At 34.1% G+C, this 20,695-nt stretch overlaps 3 protein-coding genes across 6 annotated transcripts; 1 reads left to right on the top strand and 2 right to left on the bottom strand.

The window, feature by feature from the left end:
- Positions 1-714: 714 nt before the first annotated feature.
- On the top strand, positions 715-6,869 carry LOC106772063 (pentatricopeptide repeat-containing protein At4g38010). Of its 3 annotated transcripts, none has more exons than XM_014658213.2 (3): positions 715-1,213; positions 3,503-3,563; positions 3,652-6,869. In XM_014658213.2, exon 3 carries the CDS (start codon positions 3,693-3,695, stop codon positions 5,478-5,480), a length of 1,788 nt encoding a protein of 595 aa, XP_014513699.1. In that variant the 5' UTR covers positions 715-1,213; positions 3,503-3,563; positions 3,652-3,692; the 3' UTR covers positions 5,481-6,869. The 3 variants fall into 3 exon arrangements, with proteins under 3 accessions (XP_014513699.1, XP_022641355.1, XP_022641354.1); XM_022785634.1 differs by having other exon boundaries at positions 3,498-3,563; XM_022785633.1 differs by having other exon boundaries at positions 716-1,213; positions 3,498-6,867.
- A 1,356-nt stretch (positions 6,870-8,225) lies between these two features.
- On the bottom strand, positions 8,226-10,621 carry LOC106769775 (molybdenum cofactor sulfurase). Its single transcript, XM_014655523.2, has one exon. It carries the CDS (start codon positions 10,313-10,315, stop codon positions 8,363-8,365), a length of 1,953 nt encoding a protein of 650 aa, XP_014511009.1. The 5' UTR covers positions 10,316-10,621; the 3' UTR covers positions 8,226-8,362.
- A 4,897-nt stretch (positions 10,622-15,518) lies between these two features.
- Positions 15,519-18,076, bottom strand: LOC106770656 (protein HOTHEAD-like). Of its 2 annotated transcripts, none has more exons than XM_014656455.2 (5): positions 17,935-18,076; positions 17,097-17,741; positions 16,521-16,918; positions 15,884-16,434; positions 15,519-15,765 (listed from the first exon to the last, which is right to left on the bottom strand). In XM_014656455.2, exons 1-5 carry the CDS (start codon positions 18,014-18,016, stop codon positions 15,699-15,701), a joined length of 1,743 nt encoding a protein of 580 aa, XP_014511941.1. In that variant the 5' UTR covers positions 18,017-18,076; the 3' UTR covers positions 15,519-15,698. The 2 variants fall into 2 exon arrangements, with proteins under 2 accessions (XP_014511941.1, XP_022641353.1); XM_022785632.1 differs by having other exon boundaries at positions 17,941-18,076.
- Positions 18,077-20,695: the final 2,619 nt, after the last annotated feature.

Here is a 20,695-nt window from a genome sequence, read left to right as displayed (position 1 = left end):
TTTTATTAGTTTCATTTTTTAGGATTTGTTTTTATTAGTTTTATTTTTTTAAGATTTGTTTTTATTAGTTTTATTTTTTAGGATTTGTTTTTATTAGATTTTTATTTTATTAGTCTTATTTTTTAAGATTTGTTTTTATTAGTTTACTTTGTAGGAAACGGATGTCGACATCCGTCGGTCGAGGGATCTCGACATCCGTTTCAGTGCCTGAACGTCTTCTTCCTCAATGCACACACCACAGAGATGACACAAAACTCAACAGAACTCAACAGCAGACCAATCTCAACAAACACACCAACCAGATATCAACAAACAAAGCTACCCAATCCTACACATTACATACGTTTAAAAAAAAAGAAGAAATTAAAAGAAACTAACCTGTCGAAGCAAAAACCACCGCCTCGCACCGCCGCAACACCCGCCGCACCAGTCCGCACCGTCGCACACACCGGCTACAAAGCAGTTCAGAGTAGGACCGGGAGAGTGAGAGTTGCAGAGAGCGTTTCAAAAATGAAAGCTTTGGTGGGGTGGGGGTGGGAATACGAAGGAGAGGAATCTCTGTGTGTTTTAAAAGAAGTAGGGTAAGTTAAATTTAGTAAATAGGGGTAAAACAGTAAAAATAAAAAATACATAAAAGCTAATTTTGTATTTAAAAAAATATCCAAAAAAATTGGGGGTGGGGGTTGGATTGGGGAGGTACAGGGAGTAACCCCCTTGTGTCAAAACTAGGTGCCACAGTTAGGTGACGGCCCAGTAGATCAATTGGCCCGAATCCATTGGCCCAGTTAAGCCCAGTGAACTTTTCAATATTGCCCGGTTAATATTATTTGGGTGTTTCAAAAAATTGTTGTCAGTGTGCACACTTTCCCTCTTACTTCTCTCTCGCATCTCGCATTTCAATTACAGTGCTCGCATCTCATTTTTTTTTCCTTCGTCTCTCAATTCTTCCACACACAGACCATCCCACTCGTGCTTCCCTCTCCCTCGCCTTTCCTTTTCCTCTGTCCAGCACACACAGAGGCACATAGCTGCTTTTTCCTCTCCCTTTGATTTCGTCCTCCTCTTTCCATCGTCGCACACAGGAGCGAGCTTTCGCACTGCAGCCACAGCTTCGCAAAGGTGGTGCATTCTGTCTCGAGGGAGCTTCGTTGAAGGCTCGAACACTAGCGCTGCCAGTATACACAAACACGCACCGAGTTTTCGCTCACAGCAGGTTGGTCGCTGTTTGGTTGAATGTAGTTGGCACATCTGCGTGAATCGGTTCCCCATATCCGGTTCACACAGATTTTTTGTTTTCGGCGTGTCATTCGAGTGCTTGTGGTTGATGTTTATGTTGCTGGGAAATGGTAATGGTATTCTGTGTGTTTGAATTTGTGTATGATTGTGTTATTTCCGATGAATGTGGGTGAGTGGAGTAAGGTTTCTGTAGTTGAGTGTTCTGAATATATGAAATGGGACATTGTATTCTATGATTAATGAATAAACTGCAGTATAATGCTGAATTGGGGGATACAAATGAATGACTGCTTAATTATGAAGTATTAGAAATATGAATTGTGTTGGTAGGAATGAATTTGTATACTGAGGGTTTTACAATTCTGAAGATATGGCTAAAAGTGGTAGACGATATTAAATATGACAAGTTCACTTTGTTTTGAATATATGGCAATGGCGTTGATGCACATAAGTGGAATGTATATGTGTAAAAATTCTGAAATTAAAAATAACAAGTTAGTGGGGGTAATGAGGTCTGATTGTGTGTTAGGTTAATTCATTATGTAAAATTATGTTCAGATTATGGTCAACACTAGGTATAACGGAACTGAATGGTTGATATTCAAACTGATGTTAAGTGTTACTAGAATACCTTACATAGCTTTTAAAGAATGAATATATATGAGTTGTTTATCAGAAACTGGTTTTAATTGAATGAGAGCTTATTTGTTTGAATCCATGTGGTGTAATGTGATGGGTGAAACTAAGTGGATGAGAATTGAAAATTGCTTAAAACTAGGTAAATGATATATGGTCATAGAGTAAAGAGGGGTATCTATGATCTGAAATATTAATCTGATTTAGCTGGATTGGATGTTTTGGTTTTAGGGGTATGAAATATGAGTACTGTTTTATGTTCGATAAATAAAACTGATATGAACATATATTTAACTTTCAACGTGTGGACGGGGTTAATGGGATATCTAATCAAGGTAGGGGTTATAGGGAAGTGGCAGGTTCTTTTCTATGCAGGATTAGTTTAGTGTTTTCTGATATATTATTGTAAATAAAAATGCTATGTTTTGTTGGAATGTTAGTAGATGTGAGATTGGATGGTAGGTTGATATGGGATCGGAATGTTTTATAATTTGAAAAAATGTTGTTAAATTTTTTATGAAATATGACAATTTCTTAAAGGTATAAATATTACAAATAATTAAATTTTATTTCAAAGAAAATAATTTTGAGACGTGCAATTCATGTGGGTGCTGGAACGTAGGGTTTATTAATAAAAATCAAATGAGGTGGAGGGGTGGAGGGAGTAGAGGGGTGCAAGAATGCATGTTTTCTGATAAGAGAAAAAGGGAGCTGTAGTTAATGGGCACAGAAATTTTTAATAAACAAAAAATTAACAAATAACCATCTTATTATTAATTAGAGGTATTTTAGAAAATTAGAAGTGCAGAATAAAATGATTGGAGGTACAAGTGAAACACTCATATTATTTTGTTTTCTAACCTATAAGAAGAGTCTGTATTTAAGTTGGGAACAAAATTTGAAAAAAGAAAAATTCCACAAATTTAATAATTTGAAAGAAAATAATAATGTATTATATCGCATAATAAAATTCTATAAGAATGTAAAATTACAATAACATTATAATATTGATATAATAATAATAATAAAATAATTAAATAATGATATAAAATAATAAATAAATAATTGAATAATGACATTATTAATAAACTAAATAATTAATCATTACAAATAATGTTTCATTGAAATCCAATTATGTAAATTTAAATAATGATTTAAAAATAATTTCAATAACATAAGTGTATTATTAAAATATGAAAATTATAATTTCTTTAAACTTTAGAAGAGAAAAGATAACCAACCATTTAAAATATATGGTAACGAGTTTTAAATTTGAAATTTGAAATTACATGGTAAAAATGTAGTAACAAAATTTGCATCTGAAATTCAGAATAAAAAATTGTAAAATAAAGACTTTTTTATGAACTTTTAGTATGTTTAAACAATTTTCACATGACAATGATAAAATCTAAAATATTATATAAAACCAAAAGTGAATAATTAAATATTAACATCATTAATAAACTCAAAATAAACTGAATATTAAAATATTAAAAATAATATTCATGTAAAGTTTAAAACTACAGTACACTTATATTAAAGTTAATATTTCTTATTAAACATAAACCTTATTAAATTTATATCTCTTATTTTAAATCATATTTATTTCCATTATTTTAAATAAGTGAAGCGCGGAGTTTGCAAGTTCATACGAGCCTACTCAGAAGCAATTCTATGTGCGAGTTAATGAGGTTAGAGGATGTGGGAACGTAAACTCCTTGTGATTTTGATAACCTTGTGTGGCAATAACTAAGCGTGGCTATGTCCACTCATAAACAGTGAAAGATTTTGGATGGATTGTTTGAGCACCGATCACTAGCATGAGCAAGGCTGGGCAATCTCTGAAATTGGTTCTCTTGGATTTGATTCACAAGAGCAATGGCTTGAGATCCTTCAAGCAAATTCATGCGCATCTATTGACTTCTGCCCTTGTTGCCAATGACTTGGTTGTTTCCAAAGCTGCAATTTTTTTGGGAAAACATGTTACAGATGTTCATTACCCTTGCAATTTCCTGAAGCAATTTGATTGGAACTTGAGCTCTTTCCCTTGCAATTTGCTGATTTCTGGCTATGCCTCTGGCCACTTACCCTGGCTTGCAATCCTGATTTATAGATGGACTGTTAGGAATGGTTTTGTGCCTGATGTGTACACTATCCCAGCAGTTTTGAAATCTTGTGCTAAGTTTTATGGGATTGTAGAGATTAAACAGTTTCATTCCGTAGCTTTGAAGACAGGCTTGTGGTGCGACATTTATGTGCAAAACACTCTTGTCCATGTGTATTGCATTTCTGGGGACACTGTTGGTGCTGGCAAGGTGTTTGATGACATGCTTGTGAGAGACGTGGTCTCTTGGACTGGCTTGATATCTGGGTATGTCAAGGCTGGGTTGTTTAATGAGGCGATCGCATTGTTTTTGAGAATGGATGTGGAACCTAATGTAGCAACCTTTGTCAGCATACTTGGGGCTTGTGGGAAATTGGGTTGTTTAAATTTGGGGAAAGGAATTCATGGGTTGGGTCTCAAATGTCTGTTCGGGAAGGAGTTGGTGGTATGCAATGCTGTGTTGGATATGTATATGAAGTGTGAGTCTGTCACTGATGGAAGGCAAATGTTTGATGAGATACCTGAGAAAGATATTATTTCTTGGACTAGTATGATAAGCGGGTTAGTGCAGTGCCAGTATCCCAGTGAATCGCTGGACTTGTTCTGTCAAATGCAAGGCTCAGGTTTTGAGCCAGATGGAGTTATACTAACTAGTGTGCTTTCTGCTTGTGCCAGCCTTGGGCTTCTTGACTATGGCAGATGGGTCCATCAGTACATTGATCAATGCCGTATCAAGTGGGATGTTCATATAGGAACTGCATTGGTTGACATGTATGCAAAGTGTGGTTGTATAGACATGGCGCAGCATATCTTCAGTGGAATGCCTTCTAGGAATATCCGTACTTGGAATGCCTATATAGGTGGCCTAGCAATAAATGGACTTGGGAGGGAAGCATTGAAGCTATTTGAAGATTTGATAGTGTCTGGTGCAAAGCCTAATGAAGTGACATTTCTTGCAGTTTTAACAGCTTGCTGCCATTCTGGCTTGGTCAGCGAAGGCCGAAAGTATTTCAACGAGATGTCAAGTCCCCTCTACAATCTTTCTCCCTGGTTAGAACACTACGGCTGCATGGTTGATTTACTCTGCAGAGCTGGACTGGTGGAGGAAGCCGTGGAGTTGATAAAGACAATGCCCATGTCCCCTGATGTGCAGATCATAGGAGCGCTTTTGAGTGCCTGTAATACATATGGGAATGTTGGATTCACCCAAGAAATCTTGAAATCACTGCAGAATTTTGAATTCCGAGATAGTGGCATATACGTGCTTCTTTCTAATCTGTATGCCTCTAACAAGAAATGGGCTGACGTGAGAAATGTTAGGAGACTGATGAAGCAGAAAGGAATAAGCAAGGCTCCTGGGTCTAGCATTATAAGGGTGGATGGCAAGAGTCATGAATTTTTAGTTGGAGACAGTAGCCATCCTCAAAGTGAGGATATTTACGTACTATTGGACATCCTTGCCAATCAAACATACTCTGAGGGGCATATTAATACCCTCTGCTAATCAGACAAGCACTCTTGACCCTGAGCTCACGTATTTTGTCTATGGACTTGAACAACTTCTAACGGTGCATTCTATAAAGTGTCCCTAAATCATTTTAGACTTGTCTTATTTATTATGCTCAAATCAGGCCAGATTGGGACTTGATATGGAAGTTCATGATAGTTACAACGCGAGAGCACTGCATTTATGGAAAAGATACGGGGTCACTCCTTGCCAAATTAAGCTTAAGCTTATGCATTGAGAAGCAGCTCAGGAGCAAGATGGATTCGTAGGTACCCTCTTTTAGGGGCCAAAGGGAAATTTTATCTTGCATCTACGACACAGTGACAACGTCTCATGTTTATGATTGTGAGCGATCGGTCAATGGTCACCTGAACTTTGACGAGAGTAGTTACTATGCCACAAGTTGTGACATGACGCAACCATAATAGAAATAGAAGCCACTTGAGTAAGTTCAGATACGGAATGCGTCAACTCATTCAATGGCACGTGGTCATAATAATAGAAGAACTCTACCATTACTTGTAGGAGTTTTCCTGAAGCATGAACATGCTGATTTTTTTATATTCTTCCAAATGAGATTCCAATTTTATAGAAGATAAATTCTTGAAAATAAACATAATTTACACGACTTGTGTAAATTAAAACAGTTGTTTGACCAAGTACTTGCATAGTTAGTTAAGTGGGGGTTTCAGAAATTGTCTATTCCAGAATGTGTCGTTTTCATCGAAAAGTATACGTATATTGAGTTTATTTATTATGACTATCTGAAATGAAACAAGAACTAACAGCCTCCTCAGATGTGTGTACGTGAGAGAAACTAAAATACATTAATGATGTGAAATTCTTAGTGGAGAAATGTGACTTCTTTGAACAAGCTTCTTGGTCGGCTGCATTCATAGAAGCCGTGTTTGAATAATGGGTATGTCAAGTCGCTTGAACAACATCAAATTCCCAGTCAACAAAGAAAAGGAAGATATCAAAGTCAAATTTAATCCTTATTTGTATTTTTAGAATACTATTCAGATATTGTTCTTTTACGGTTTTGAAGTGACGAACAATTTCTAGCTTTATGCTCCATTTTTTTTTATATTTAATTATCGTTTACTGTGTGTGATGCCTAAACATTCCGAAACCAATAGAGAGATATATTCTATGTAATTGTTCCAATTTGACTAGATATTTTTCAACAGACATGCATGTTTGGACTTTCAAACGCACTAAGATATATTCAAGAAAGGCCAGGATGCTTTGTAGACTGATTTTGTTAAGTAAACATATTTCATCAAAGAACAGTTATGAAATATAATAGTGCTGGAAGCAACTCTTCTGTCAGTTTTGGTAGTGTGATTAGAAGGTTATTCCGATTACTTTCTCGTTGAATTAGATAGTATATTCAATTTTCTAACTGTGCTTTTTTTATTTTTTTTCAGTCTCTCGTGTATACTATTGAAGTTGATCGTGATTTAAAATAAAAAACTATGCATTATATCAGATATTTTATCTTTTTCACTCTTCAGCTGGTTAGTACATTATTATTATTATGTAGTTTTTTTATCTAAAGGTAAGTACTACATAGAGTTCAAATGGATTTTCAAATTGAAATACAATGTTGAGGATCGAATTGCAAATACAGAGTTTCATGGCTAGTTAAAGGCTACACATAATAGACTATGATTGATTTTTTAGACACTTTTGCTTCAGTGGCTAAACTTATTTCTATAAGGATCTTATTAGTGTTGTTACCACAAAAATTTGAAAGAAATTAGATATCAAAATGGTGGAGTTATTTGAGGAAGCATATATAAGTATTCACGAGGATTACAAGCAGCATAAAGGGATTAGTTTGCATGTAAAAAAAGTTTATATATGGACCTATACAAACTTCTATTCTTTTTGCTTGTTTATATGGATGACAACAAGCAAACTTTAATTATCTTGTGTTAACAAGTTACAATTGATATTAAGTTTCTTGTTCAAACTAATGATTTTTTTGTTGTCTCCAATATTTCTTAGGCTTGGAAATTATCATATCCAACAAGGGTATTTCCTTGAATCATAAAAAATGTATTTTATTTTTACTTAATGATATTGGTTTCTTATGTAGAATTCCAATTACATTATCCATCATTCCCACTTAAAACTTAGCCATGGTGACCCTATTGAGGATCTCTTATATATAAAAGATTATTTCAAAGACTTATGTGTTTGGTTATTTTTTTTGGACTAATGATACATAGACAACATTTTTTAACAACATTTGAACATCATCATACGTGTTATTGTGTGATTGGTCCAAATGACACAATGACACCACTATGGACCAATCACACAATGACACGTATGATGATGTTCAAATGTTGTCAAAAAAATGTTGTCTAAGTATCTTTATCTATTTTTTTTGGCTAGGCATACCTTTGTATTCATAAGCTAAGTTAATACATCAAAAATTCAATAACCACACATTTAATTGTAGTCCATCATCACTTATTAACCTGGTTGAAGTCCACTCTAAGTGAAGGTCTTTTTTTTTTTTCTAGTCAACAACAAATGTCATCTTTCAGTAAGCATATATTGATGCAAACTAAGGAAGTTGTTTAAAACTAAGAAAATCAACCACCGACTGTTTTGTACTTTCTTTGGTAATTACTGAATTTTTGGAATTGTTAAACAAGGTATTGTATCGAAATCTTCAATTGAGTTAGAATATTATGCATTATAATCTCTTACATACAAATATTATCATGATTCAAAGAATTATTTTATTTCTTTCTCTCTTCATAATGTGCATACAATGACAAGATACAAATCCTCATTAAAATCCACACCCTTTTAAGTGTTCTGTGTATCACAAACCAGAAGAATAAATGAAATTTAGTGAATTAAACTTCAATTGTTTTCTGATTTAGAGCGGTGTATCTCCATCTCTCCTTCTCCACAAAATCAGCATCAAGGAACCTGGCAACAAAAGTCCATAGTTTATATACATCTTCAAAATTAGCCAGGAAACTTAATGCAGCAGTAACTACTGTTACTCCTAGTTTATCCCTATCTTTCTTCTTGTTGGTGGTTAGTCCCTGGCCTCTTCCTTCTTTGGTCTGTAGAACTTTTCCTTTGTCTTCTGAATACTTATCTGCAAACCAAATATGATGCAGAAACCCATAACTGAGAGATATATTGTTCCTATCAGCAAGTTTCTGTACAAGGACGGGCTCAACCTTCTCGCCTTTCCAATCAAACACATTGAATGCCAAAGCAGGCCCTCGATCAAATTTTACCTTTGGGCCATAAATCTTGACTAGTGGTTCCCCTGCTGCATTAGGGTGCTTCAGCTTCATCATGGAGTTCACCAGCCAATTTATCAGATACCTTGTTCTATTGGTGATCATTGTCAATCCCAAAGAGTCCACTTGATCCAAACATCTGCACTCAATGTTAAATCCCCCGTTCTCACCATGTTGTGCTTTCTTATTTTGAAGGCTCTCAACCACTTCTTTTGCCTCGACACTTCCAGAGCCTTTCTTTGGCTCTGCTGCTGCCACCATGATCTGAAGCTCACATGATTCTTCAACTTTTAAAGCTTCCGAAGTTTGTATCCGACCAGAGAAAGAATTTAAGGAAGACAGTTCTTGGTCTTGCAAGCTAGATAATGGTTTTTGTTTACAGTTCCCAGAAGAACACTTATCTTCTGATGACTGACGTAGAAACCTATCTGGTACGAGGTTCACAATTCCTGCGCAAGAAGAGGATTCAAGAATGGTAATAGCAGATTTCTTGACAAAAAGGCATCCAAACCCTGATGGATTTTCTCCGAAGACCTTGTAGAATGAGCAGATGAGAAAGTCGGGTTGAAAGAGAGATAGGCCAAAGCTGTCCATGTCTTTGGGACCCAATGCACAAGCATCAATCAAGACATGCCATCCATTTTCCTGTGCTATGCTCATCCACAGGTAAGGATATCTTGCTCCCGTTACCCTGGAGTGAAGTGGAAATACGAAGAGACCCCTCTTCTTTTTCTTCTTCTTCTTGCTAACAATCATCTTCCTCAGTTTTGTTGACTGAATCCTCAGCCTTGACCATGAGAACTCTGCTGACATGGCCTTGGCTCCTCTCTTCTCCGAGCAACAGATCATTGCTTCCACTGCCTCACTCTCATAGTCATAAACTGTCAGAAGCTTCTTGCTAGATTGGAATGGATACGAGTCTGCCACAAGTTTGAAAGCTGAAGTTCTGTTTGCTGTGAAAACCATGAAGTAGTCACTTTCAGAAATGTTGAGAAACTTCATTATTCTTCTCTTCATGGCAGACTCAAACTCTGACTCCTGCCCCCCATGAAGCAAAAGTGTTTTCAGATTCCCAGTCTTGTAGGATATGCTAAAGAAGGGAATATCAGAATATTGGGGTGGGGATAGAGGTGTTGAAGAAGAGGCAAATTGGGTTTTTGAGGTGTCATGGTGGTGTTGGCGTTGGTAATAGGAGAAGAGGCCAATACCAATGTAGTCAAGGCATGATTGGTTGGAGAAAGAGAGATGGTAATATTCCTTAGCTCTTAAATGGTCCACTTGGTCAGTTTCAGAGTATTGAGGATACACTTTCTTGAATTCACCGAATGATTCATGAAGAGAAGGAAGGGACTCATGGTTGGTGAATTTGGTGTTTGGGAAGATATAGGATGACGTGGTGGCTACAAAGCTGTGGCGACACTCTGCAGAACTGTTTCTGGGTTTGGTTGTTGTGTTCTGATGAGATTGAGGTGGTGGAGGATTGAACAATAAAGTAGGGCAACAACCTTGAGGGCATGATAGGGAGCCCTCGTTTTGACCAAGGGACTGCATCTTTTTTTCTTCTCTGCACTCAGACAATTCTGGTTGTTATATATACCTGTTTGACAGATAGATTTATTCAGTGTTGTAAACAAACATAAAGATTACAGAACTTTTGTATTGATTTATCTGTAATTATGTGGCTGACACAGTAGTGTGTGAACACACTGACAAGGTCAGGTAGCACAATTTGGACTATTTCTTCGTTTCTTGGGTAGTTTGTCAAGTTGACCTCTTAGTTATATTATGTCTCATAGTCCAATCAATATGTTTCAAGGCGTGATGGTGGTGGTGATGTATGTGCTTTGGGGGATTTCCTTACGCATTATAGATAAAGAAAAGGTAAAAACATTTCTTGTTGCACCTAATTAAAGTATTTTGTTTACTTTTTTACTGACTAGTGACTCCTCTATTCTTTTGTTCTTTTGGTCAATTCACCTTCTTTTTTTAATAGTGACTATTCATGCCAACGAAGAAGTGAAGAACAATTGGCCATTGCACATACAGAAAAAAATAATGATGCTGATTTGATTTTGTTTGGTTTTCATGGAACAAGCATAACGCAAGTAACTTTCCTGGAGTTAAATTTTGAGAGGATAGTAACAAAATTGTTGACTGTGTTAATTAGTTAATTAAGTTTGGTCTAATAAGAAATGTTTGGTGCATGGATGAAGAATGGACACGTTTGAGAGTAAAAGGTGGAGCCAGGTACATGAAAGCAATAGTAAGTGGAGGACAAAATGGTCGTTATCTAAGGCGGCAATATCGATTAGGTAGTAAAGAAAAGTCTCTTGAAAAATCTTCTAAGTACTTACTGACAGTGCTTGCTTGCTTAAGGTTTAAGTGTTGCAAAAGGTCGATGATTGTGGATGCATTATTACCTGCACTTCCAAGATTGAACATTTTAATGTGTGGATTTAACATTTTAAAAGAAAATTTCCATTATTATTGGTTGGGATGCTTAATGTGTGAGAACACTGGGCTCAGTAACCCAAATAAATGTGAGGCATGCTTATGATGAGGAAAGCCCTTTATTCAAAAAAGAACAAAGTGAATTTGACTGCCATTAAAGTCACTTCAATTAACTAAAAAAGAAAAGGTAAAGCTGCAGGCAACAGCACAAAGAAGGTTTGGTGTGTCTAGCGGGAAACCAAGATAAAGCATGCAAAATTTGTTGCGAAATTAAGGCTTGCATAAGGCCATATAGCTTTATTATATTATATTATATCTGTTCAATCTACCCATAATAATTTCATGCATATATGTTAAATAAAATAATAACATATTGGCTCTCCAAATCTTGTTTTTATATTTCATAATAGGAACATCATAAAAAAGGAACATTGATGTTTCTAGGATAAGACACCCAAAAGAGTTTTGTGTACTGAAGTTTAATTAAGCTTTTAATTATTTAAAAAAAATATATATCTTATATTTTCAGGTAGTTGCACCAATAAAGAAGAGTTACTGCAAAAATAATGCTTTGAATGGTGGATGGAAATGGACATTGGACAGCTTGTGCTTACTTTTAGAATTTGCTTTTATTCCATTTCTTTTCATTCAATAATTTCCATTTACTACTGTAGTTTGGTTTGGTGGAGTGCTGAGACAACTTCTATTAATTAATTTATAAAGAAACTAATTTAAACTTATGAAAAAATTATTTTCACTTTTTTTTTAAAGAAAATCACTCTTTTTCCGTAAATCAAATATGATATCAAGTTTTTTTTAACTCATGCTTGTTTTTAAAAAAATAATCAATGTATTTTTTTTCATTACTTAACATTACCTGCTATGTTCATATATATAAATTTCTTATAACTTTTCGAAATTATATTAAAGGCTTCAGATATGTCCATATAATTTAGAGATACTAACTAGCAATGCGGGAACAATTTGAAAATAATTTTTTATTTAATTTTTTAATTCATATGAATGTGTCTAACTACTCAAATACAAGTCAAATTCAAATAATTTGATCGAAGTTCAATGTAAAATTCAAATAATCCAATTCAATTTTATGATAAAATTAATCATAAATAAAATTAAAAAATATTCTACATTAATAACATACTTATAAAAGTAAACTATTTTAATTAAGGGGTTTGTTAACTTGCGTACGCCTGTTTTTCAGTTGGTACATTTTAGCAATGTATACCGATCTCAGTAGACAAAAATATCCTTATATATCATGAATTCTAAGTTGTAAGGTTAAGGGTATTTTAATAATTTTCATTCTCAAAATTAAAAAAATAAAAAAAGAAACTCCAAAATCCTTACACACCTCTCTCATTCCTCTCAACTCTTTCTTCTTCATCTCTTTCACTCCAACTTTTTCTTTCTCATCCCTACTCTAGTCCCAATTGAAATTTTCATTCTCAAAACTAAAAAAAGAAACTCAAAACCTTTATTTACCTCCTTCATTCCTCTCAACCCTTTCTCCTTCATCTCTCTCCCTCAAACATTTTCTCTGTCATCTCTGCACTAGCCCCAACTAAAAAAACACTCATTTTAATTTCAATTGGGGCTAGGGTAGGGATGACAGAGAAAAGGTTGGAGTGAAAGAGATGAAAGAGAAAAGGTTAAGAGGAATGAGAGAGGTAGGTAAGGGTTTGAGAGTTTCTTTTTTTATTTTTGAGGATGAAAATTATTAAAATATCCTTAATATTAAAACTTAGAATTCATGATATAAGGATATTTTTGTCTACTGAAATATACCAATTGAAAAACAAGCGTACGTTAGCAAACCCCTTTAATTAAAACCCCACATTTTTCATATATATATATATATATATATATATATATATATATATATATATATATATATATATATATATATATATATATATATTTGCTAGTATGATAGTAACGTATTTTATCAATATTTTTTCGTAACATATCTTCCAATTCAATGACATATCGAAAGCCAATAATAAAAGAAATAGTAAAATAAGATAAATGTGAAATACAAAGAAAAAAGTTCTAAAAATGTTAGGTTTAATGATAAATTTGAAAACATTCAATTAACTCTTTAATAAAATTTCATGATTTATTGATTATTTAATAAATTTATATTTTCCAATTATGTTTTTAATGTTAAGTAGTTGATACAATTATTCTTTTACAAAATTATCTTACTAAATTGTAACTACATGTTATTTTATTATTTTAAAATTTTATAATTTATGTTTTTATAAATATATAATTTGATAATCTTATAATCTTATTATTTTATATTTTTATAAGTTTATTATCTTATAATCTTACAATTTTAAAATTTATAATTTTTTTATTTTAGAATTTTATATTTTATAATTTTTCAATTAATAATTTTATACTTTTATTTATTTATTTTTAGTTTTTTAATTTTAAGATAATTATCGTTAAATACGAGAGGTACATAATTATGATTTTTTATAACAAAATATCATATGATGATAAGTGTCATGTTATAGTTAATAGAAAAATCTTAAAGAGATATTAAAATTTTTAAGACTCAATGTACCACAAAAACATAATAGTAACTTGATAGTTAGAAAATTATCAGATATTGAAAATATAATTAAATCAAAATGTTATAAAACTTGGAGTGACTTATGATTAATTAGTTTATTTTATATTCTATTATATGACATTACAGTATAGTATATTATATTTAACCAAAAAGTGTAATGTATAACATTGCATCTTTAGCACCTTTCACAACTTAATCCAGCAAGCACCAACTTCTTCCACATTATAGCAGATTCCTGATTTGGACGGTCCAAAAGGTTCTGTGACAGCTCTTCTTACCTTTATGCGTATGCAATTTCTATTTTTCTTTAGTTCTAGTTTGGTTCTTATTTTCTATGTGAAGGTTTGAATATTTCTCTTGAATCTAGATACACCATAATAGGATTTGGGTATGTATTAATGTAAAGAAAATAAAATTGTATACATGCTTTTCTCATACTTGAGAAAACATGGAAATAATTACTTTAATAGTGACTTAGAACTATTTTAGATGAATTGGATAAGATAAGTGGCATGAGATTTTATCTTTGGTTGAATTCACACCTATCAAATAACTATCACAGTCCACTGTTGGGAATGAAAGGTAATGCAAAAAGTCATGTATGTTGGTATTAGGATAAAAATTGTGTTTGTAGAAGTAGAATTGTACAACATATGTGACAAGTAGTTGAATAGATACAAGAGAAAGTGAAAGCATTATGGAATTGCAAAATCACAGAAGAACATATCATCTCAGGAAGTTTTTCTCTAACTTAAGTGTTCTGTAAGTGAACAATAAAGGACATATGTATCCATCAACTATATCGAACTATGTTGTTACATTATATGTTTCCTTAAAAGAAAGTTGTGGAGCTATAGAAGAAGAAGAAGATGAAGTCACTTGTGTGATCCCTTGCATACTGCTTCAGTGGCTCTCTTCAATGGAGTGAATGATCATATGCACCGAAAATACAAGATTACATGTTAAGCTAAAGCAGCAACAGGGCAACTCTCCTTTGGCAAGATATTTCATGAGGTGGTCATGTCATTTCCTGCCAACAAAGAGAAGCCCTATGACTGATTTGCTTATTGACTATGATATCTTGTGGAGCTAGTTACTGCTGTTGCATAACAACATTCCATGAACATAGCAATTTATAATCTCAGGACATGGAATAAACTAATAATCAAAAGCATATTCTTAAGGCTTATGCTGTGAATATTCTTGAAGGAATTTGAGGGTGATTTCCCTTCATGATCAACAAGTCATTCTCTTTCTCCATCTCACCTGCTTTCTAGTAAAAATGGGGAAAGTAGGTGAAAGTTAGATGCTTCTTCCATTTCATGAAGGTGCCATGAAGTTGGGGTACCAGATGTTGCAGAGCATATGCTAATGTCTCTTTCTGTTACTTAAACTATGCTGTGCATGCAGCAACTTGTTTTGTAATTATGTTTATTAGTCCAACCACCATTTTAAGTGTTACATGTGTCCTTTCAAATTAATATAATGGACATCTTTACTTGAACCATAAAGACAAGGAGAATTTTTTTAAGTTATTTTTGGGTGCAATTCTGACTTCAAATTATGTTAAGACTGTCAATTTAGTTTTTGGTTTTAGACTCCATTAGAAGTCATTAATAATACAAGGTGAACTTTTTGGTTTTAGACTTCATGTGTCCTCGTTATATTGCTAACTTTAAAAGGATTAAACAATTTCTCTCCAAATCTTTTTTCTATCAAATTGCAATTATATTACTGAAATAAATATTATAATAGCAAAAAAGAACAAGTGCAAATGTTCTGCTATAAACAGATACAGCATTCAGAAGAAAGAGAAAGAGGTCAAAGTGACAATCCAAATACTGCACTACAAACTGATAAGAAACAACAGCAAATATGCACTCAATTGATCCCTTCACTTTTCTGTCCACCGGAGAATCTTTTGTTTATAATTTGCTCTCCCATATACCTGCATCAAATTGATAAAAGAGTTAATAAATCATTGATATTATTACTGTTATTATTATTATTATCATCAATATCAAATCATAACATCTATATACTAAAGTATTCCAATAATTATGTACCTTCCAAGCATCATGACAGTGGCTTGAGGATTGGTCCCTGGTGAGCGATAAAAGGTGGATCCATCAATTACCCTCAGAGCATCGACCCCAATAACCTTATAATTATGATCAACAACTTTACCAGTGAGGCACCCTCCATGGTAATGCCAAATTGTTAGCACAGTGTCTATGCAATACTGTTGTAAAGAATAAGCAGTATTGACATGTTTTGGCCTCAAGTTCATTGGTATCAGCAACATCAAGTCCATTAGAGCTTGGACTGGCAAGTTGGGGTACCGGAACTTTGATAATGCTTTTGAGTTTACCACATCAATGATGGTTTTCATGCCTTCAACACAGATTCTCAAGTCCTCTGGATCCTTGAAATAATTAAAGGTAACTGATGGATTATCACTAGGATTTGTGGTTATGAGCTCCAAATGACCTGTGGATCGTGGTCCTGTGATCTTTTCAATAATGACTCCTCCTTTCAGAATTGGACCCGTTAAAAATCTAACCAAGTCTGCAACCCTCTGCTTGTTTTCTGAGGAAAACGTCGAAGGCTGACCAGACTTCAAAGGAGAACAAATTTCAGAAAATACCACCCTTATTAGTAAACATTCAAATTCAAAAATCAAGCAGCATATAGGACACTAACCTGGTTTGACACAAATTCAAAAATCTTTTGAAGTCTTTCAGACCAAGAATGTCCCAAACTTAATCCACTGCCTGTTTCAATGAAGCTACCAGACTTTGTGATGCCCACTGTTTGGACCAGAGAGACTTCAACAGGCAAAGGGGAAGGAACCACCAGAACGTTCATTGGATTATCTGCCATGTCTTGACCCACCCAGGGCCGATTCAAAACCACCGTGATTCCATGAGCCTGCAGATGTTTAGCAGGACCAATCCCACTCAGCATCAACAACTGTGGGCTCCCAATTGCCCCAGCGGATAAGATTATCTCATTCTCTCCTTTTCTGTTTAAGTATGCTCTATGCATCACTCCCAATGCATCTATGAACATCACTCCATAAGCTTCTGGTCTTCTTTTTCCTGTAAAACAATATTCAAACGCATAGCCAAGTTTGTTAAGTTTCATCACAAAATCAATCAACCTTACAAAAAGTTATAAAGTTATTAACAAAGTCATACAAAAAAGTTGAAACTGATGAGTTAGTTATATATAATTTATAAAAAAATAATTCATTTTATCTTATTTTCTTCTCCTTGCCTGTGTTATATCTAAATAGTATCTTCTGCACTGTGGCATGGAGATAAACAGAAATGTTCTTGGGATCAGCATACTCTAACAAATCAGCTGCAGTGTGCCTGTTACCCTTCTTATCAAAAATTGTCCCTCCAATCTTAGTCCCATTTAAGTGATCATAAGTAAAGTCATTATAAGGCAACACTCCTACTTCCAGCAACCCATCCCTCACTGCTGACTGCCACTGCAGCATAGGGGGCTCAAAAACCACCTTTTTTTCAACCCATTTATACGATTCCTCAGCCAAAGACTCATTCCAACCAGAAATCCTTATGTAGTCAGAGCTAGCCCTTGAATAGAAGCCTGCATTCAACACAGAGCCACCACCCAGAACACGAGCCCTGGCATTGAGGACCCCATCTGTGGATATGAACGGTTGGGAAAATGATGAAGGGCTTATGTCAGCGAGGGAATGGACAAAGTTCTTTAGGTGGATTCGCTCTGGGTTTGTGTAAGGAGAACCTCCTCTTTCAAGGACTAAAACTCTTGCACCCTGTGAGAGAGTTGCTGCAAGGGGACACCCACTTGTTCCTCCACCAATGACAATGTAGTCATAAGACAAGAATGGTGGAGCAGATGTTGCTTCTCTTACAAATGCGTACTTTGAAGCTGCATGGACACATAAGAAGATAAAAAAGAAATGAATGAGGTGAAAAGAGTTACAAAAGAAACCTACTTGTTCTCATTTTTTCTATTTTCAATTCTTTGATGAAAACAAACTAATAGTAAAACTCTTTGTAACAATATGGGACCCAAAAAAGAAATGAAAAGGAAAAGTCGTACTTCACAACAAAGCATTTACCTTTACCAGAATGAGGTAAACCAGAAAGGAATATGCACTCAACAAGAAGTGCCCATATAAATTTATCCCACATCAAACCCATTGATTGATGTGTATCTTCACTTGTTAGGAACTTGGACGATCTGTTCCAAAGAGTTGTGAAACTCTTCTTATTATAACCAGAAATCTAAAGTCACCACTACATGCACTACCCTTTGCTTTTGTCTGTTCAACTACATTCAAAGCTTGTCTCATTCCATACAAAGATCAAGTGTTCTTGAAATTCTCAAAATGCATGAAGCGTGACAGGGACATCGATTAGATCTTTTATATTGTCCTATAAACTATACGTCAAAATATAATTTCTGGTTAACCAAAATATTAACAGCCTACTTCATTGTTGTATCACAATCATAAAGAAAACCGTATACAACTCTCAAGATTAGAGAGGGATAAAAACACGACAAACGAAAGTATTTCGGATATCCAAACTGAAACAACCTTTCTTGTAAATTAACCTACATTCTTTTTTCAAAGAATCCTATATTGTTATTTTAATACTGTAATGTAATAGTAAATCCACGAGTCAACTAATCAACCCTAGATTTTATCTAGAGATGACTTGCTCCTTTTGAAATGCACGAGTAATTTATTTAAATTTTGTTTGACTAGAGTATATTGAAATGCGATATTTTATTTTTTAATGGGTTACTTTCAGATATGTTTTGTAACAATAATGTAAGTTTATTACTTTTTTTCAGTTTTTGCATTCAAAACACATTTACAGCAATAATCTAATCGAACATTTATTTTCTTTAAAATCTAATAATGCATTATATCCTTTGTTGAGTTTTATACTTTTGTGTCGTAGTTAGTGTAACATATATCAAGGACATCTAAGACACCATGTCTAAATGTATTTAGCCTTATGGTATGATCACAAGATAAGGAAGTCTAACCGAATACATGTCAACCAATTACAACAATGTTTCTCATATGTCTTAATACATCTTGTCCATCTATGTCTAGATGTCTTTGTCCTCATGGTATAATACCACGTCATAATGACTTGCTCAAATATATGTTGGCCAATCAAAATCGACAATTTGAGAACGTTAAGTAACTTAAGATCATGATTAAGCATATGGATTAACCAAAAACTAATTAAGGTAATTAGTCACCTGGCCAAACCCATTCAGATAAAAAGTCCATAAAAGTATAAATAATAAAGTACACGAGGTACATAATTATGTTAATTAATTATTGCATTTATTACCTTGTTACTCACTTAGTTGACTTGATTGTCGAAGTATATTCTGCAAGCCTAACCCCTATTCGACTTCAGGAGGACGAGTACCTTGAGGTCGGAGCTTGGAGTGTTCAAAGTTGGAGTCTTTATAGAGTATATTTGACATTGTAAGAACAATTGGTGCTCATTGTAGGGCTAGCATATACTTTGTGAAGAAAAAAAGTTGTATCATTTTCACAAGGAGTAGGATGATCGGAGTAAAGGAAGTAGGTTTATGACTCTTATTAGTTAACACAACTGTGATGTTAGAAGCGTAAATGAAAATGCAACAAGATTTGTAGAGTTTAAGAAGAAAAGTGTTAAAAAGATGTACACATTAAGGCAGAAGCCCACCAAACTCAGAAAGAGAGTCGAGGTTGAAGCAGTAACTGTCAAAGGGAAGGAAAAGGAAATCCCTGAGAATGTAGGATCAATGTAAAAGGTTGCATCCCACCTTCGTGTTACCATGAAGTAAAAGGGGAAAGTGACTATAACACTAGAGGGACAAAAGACAACTCCTGAACAACAGGAGGAAATCGTTGACATCCCATTATTGATGGCATCATAGATACCCCAGTCCTTAAGCAGTGAAAGACCCTGACAATACGTAACACTGATCCAAATGAGCATGCCATTATGCACATTACCTAAGTAAGTATGTATTTGATTGGTGATACTATTATGTGCAAGGCCTACCTACAATCTTGAAAGGAGCACCCTAGAGTGGTTTAGCCGCTTACTCCTTTACTTCATCTATTGCTTCACATTGACATCGTCCTTCACACCAATATTCACCACTAGTAAGTGTTGTGTTTCAATTATACATATAAAGCTTGTTCAAAAAACGTTTATCGATTATCTAACATCGACCGACTGATGGATGGACCAACCAACCAAAATGTATTAGGTTTTGTAAATACTTACTTAGACCACAATCAGATTTCCATAGAAACAAACTAAACATTGTCTGCACTATAGAAAATAATAACTATTATTATGAAATCATAACCTTTAGTCTCAAAATCAAGGAAACAACATACCAAATACTTATTAATAACTTTTTCAAATACTTAATCAATTAAACTAGTTTACTACAAAGTGATAAATCACACTTGAAATCAACAAAGGACATGACCGATGAATTTATAGACGAGTTTGCTACTCTTAATATTTTTGGTAAGTCGAAGAGCAATTGTGATCGCTCGACCAATCGGTGTCTAAGTTGGTTTAGTGCTTTTGTTAGCAAATATTATCTTATTAAATTAATTTAATAATGTTGAATTATATTTAAATTCTAATACCGTGATATACCCCTTCTAGTTTGGTAGCACCTATGAAGATCAAAGTGTGACCTCTAACCTACCCTTATATTTCCTTGTTACTCAACTTCATGAATTTCAAAGCATTGATGATATCCGCACTTCTCACCAAATCAATATTTTCTTCTGCCTCATTATATCAACCCAAAACTCTCTCTTCTGCCAAACCTATGGA

This window comes from Vigna radiata, chromosome 8 (assembly GCF_000741045.1).
Source record: "Vigna radiata var. radiata cultivar VC1973A chromosome 8, Vradiata_ver6, whole genome shotgun sequence".
NCBI classification, from domain to species: domain Eukaryota; kingdom Viridiplantae; phylum Streptophyta; class Magnoliopsida; order Fabales; family Fabaceae; genus Vigna; species Vigna radiata.
This window is presented reverse-complemented; position numbering and strand designations above follow the sequence as displayed.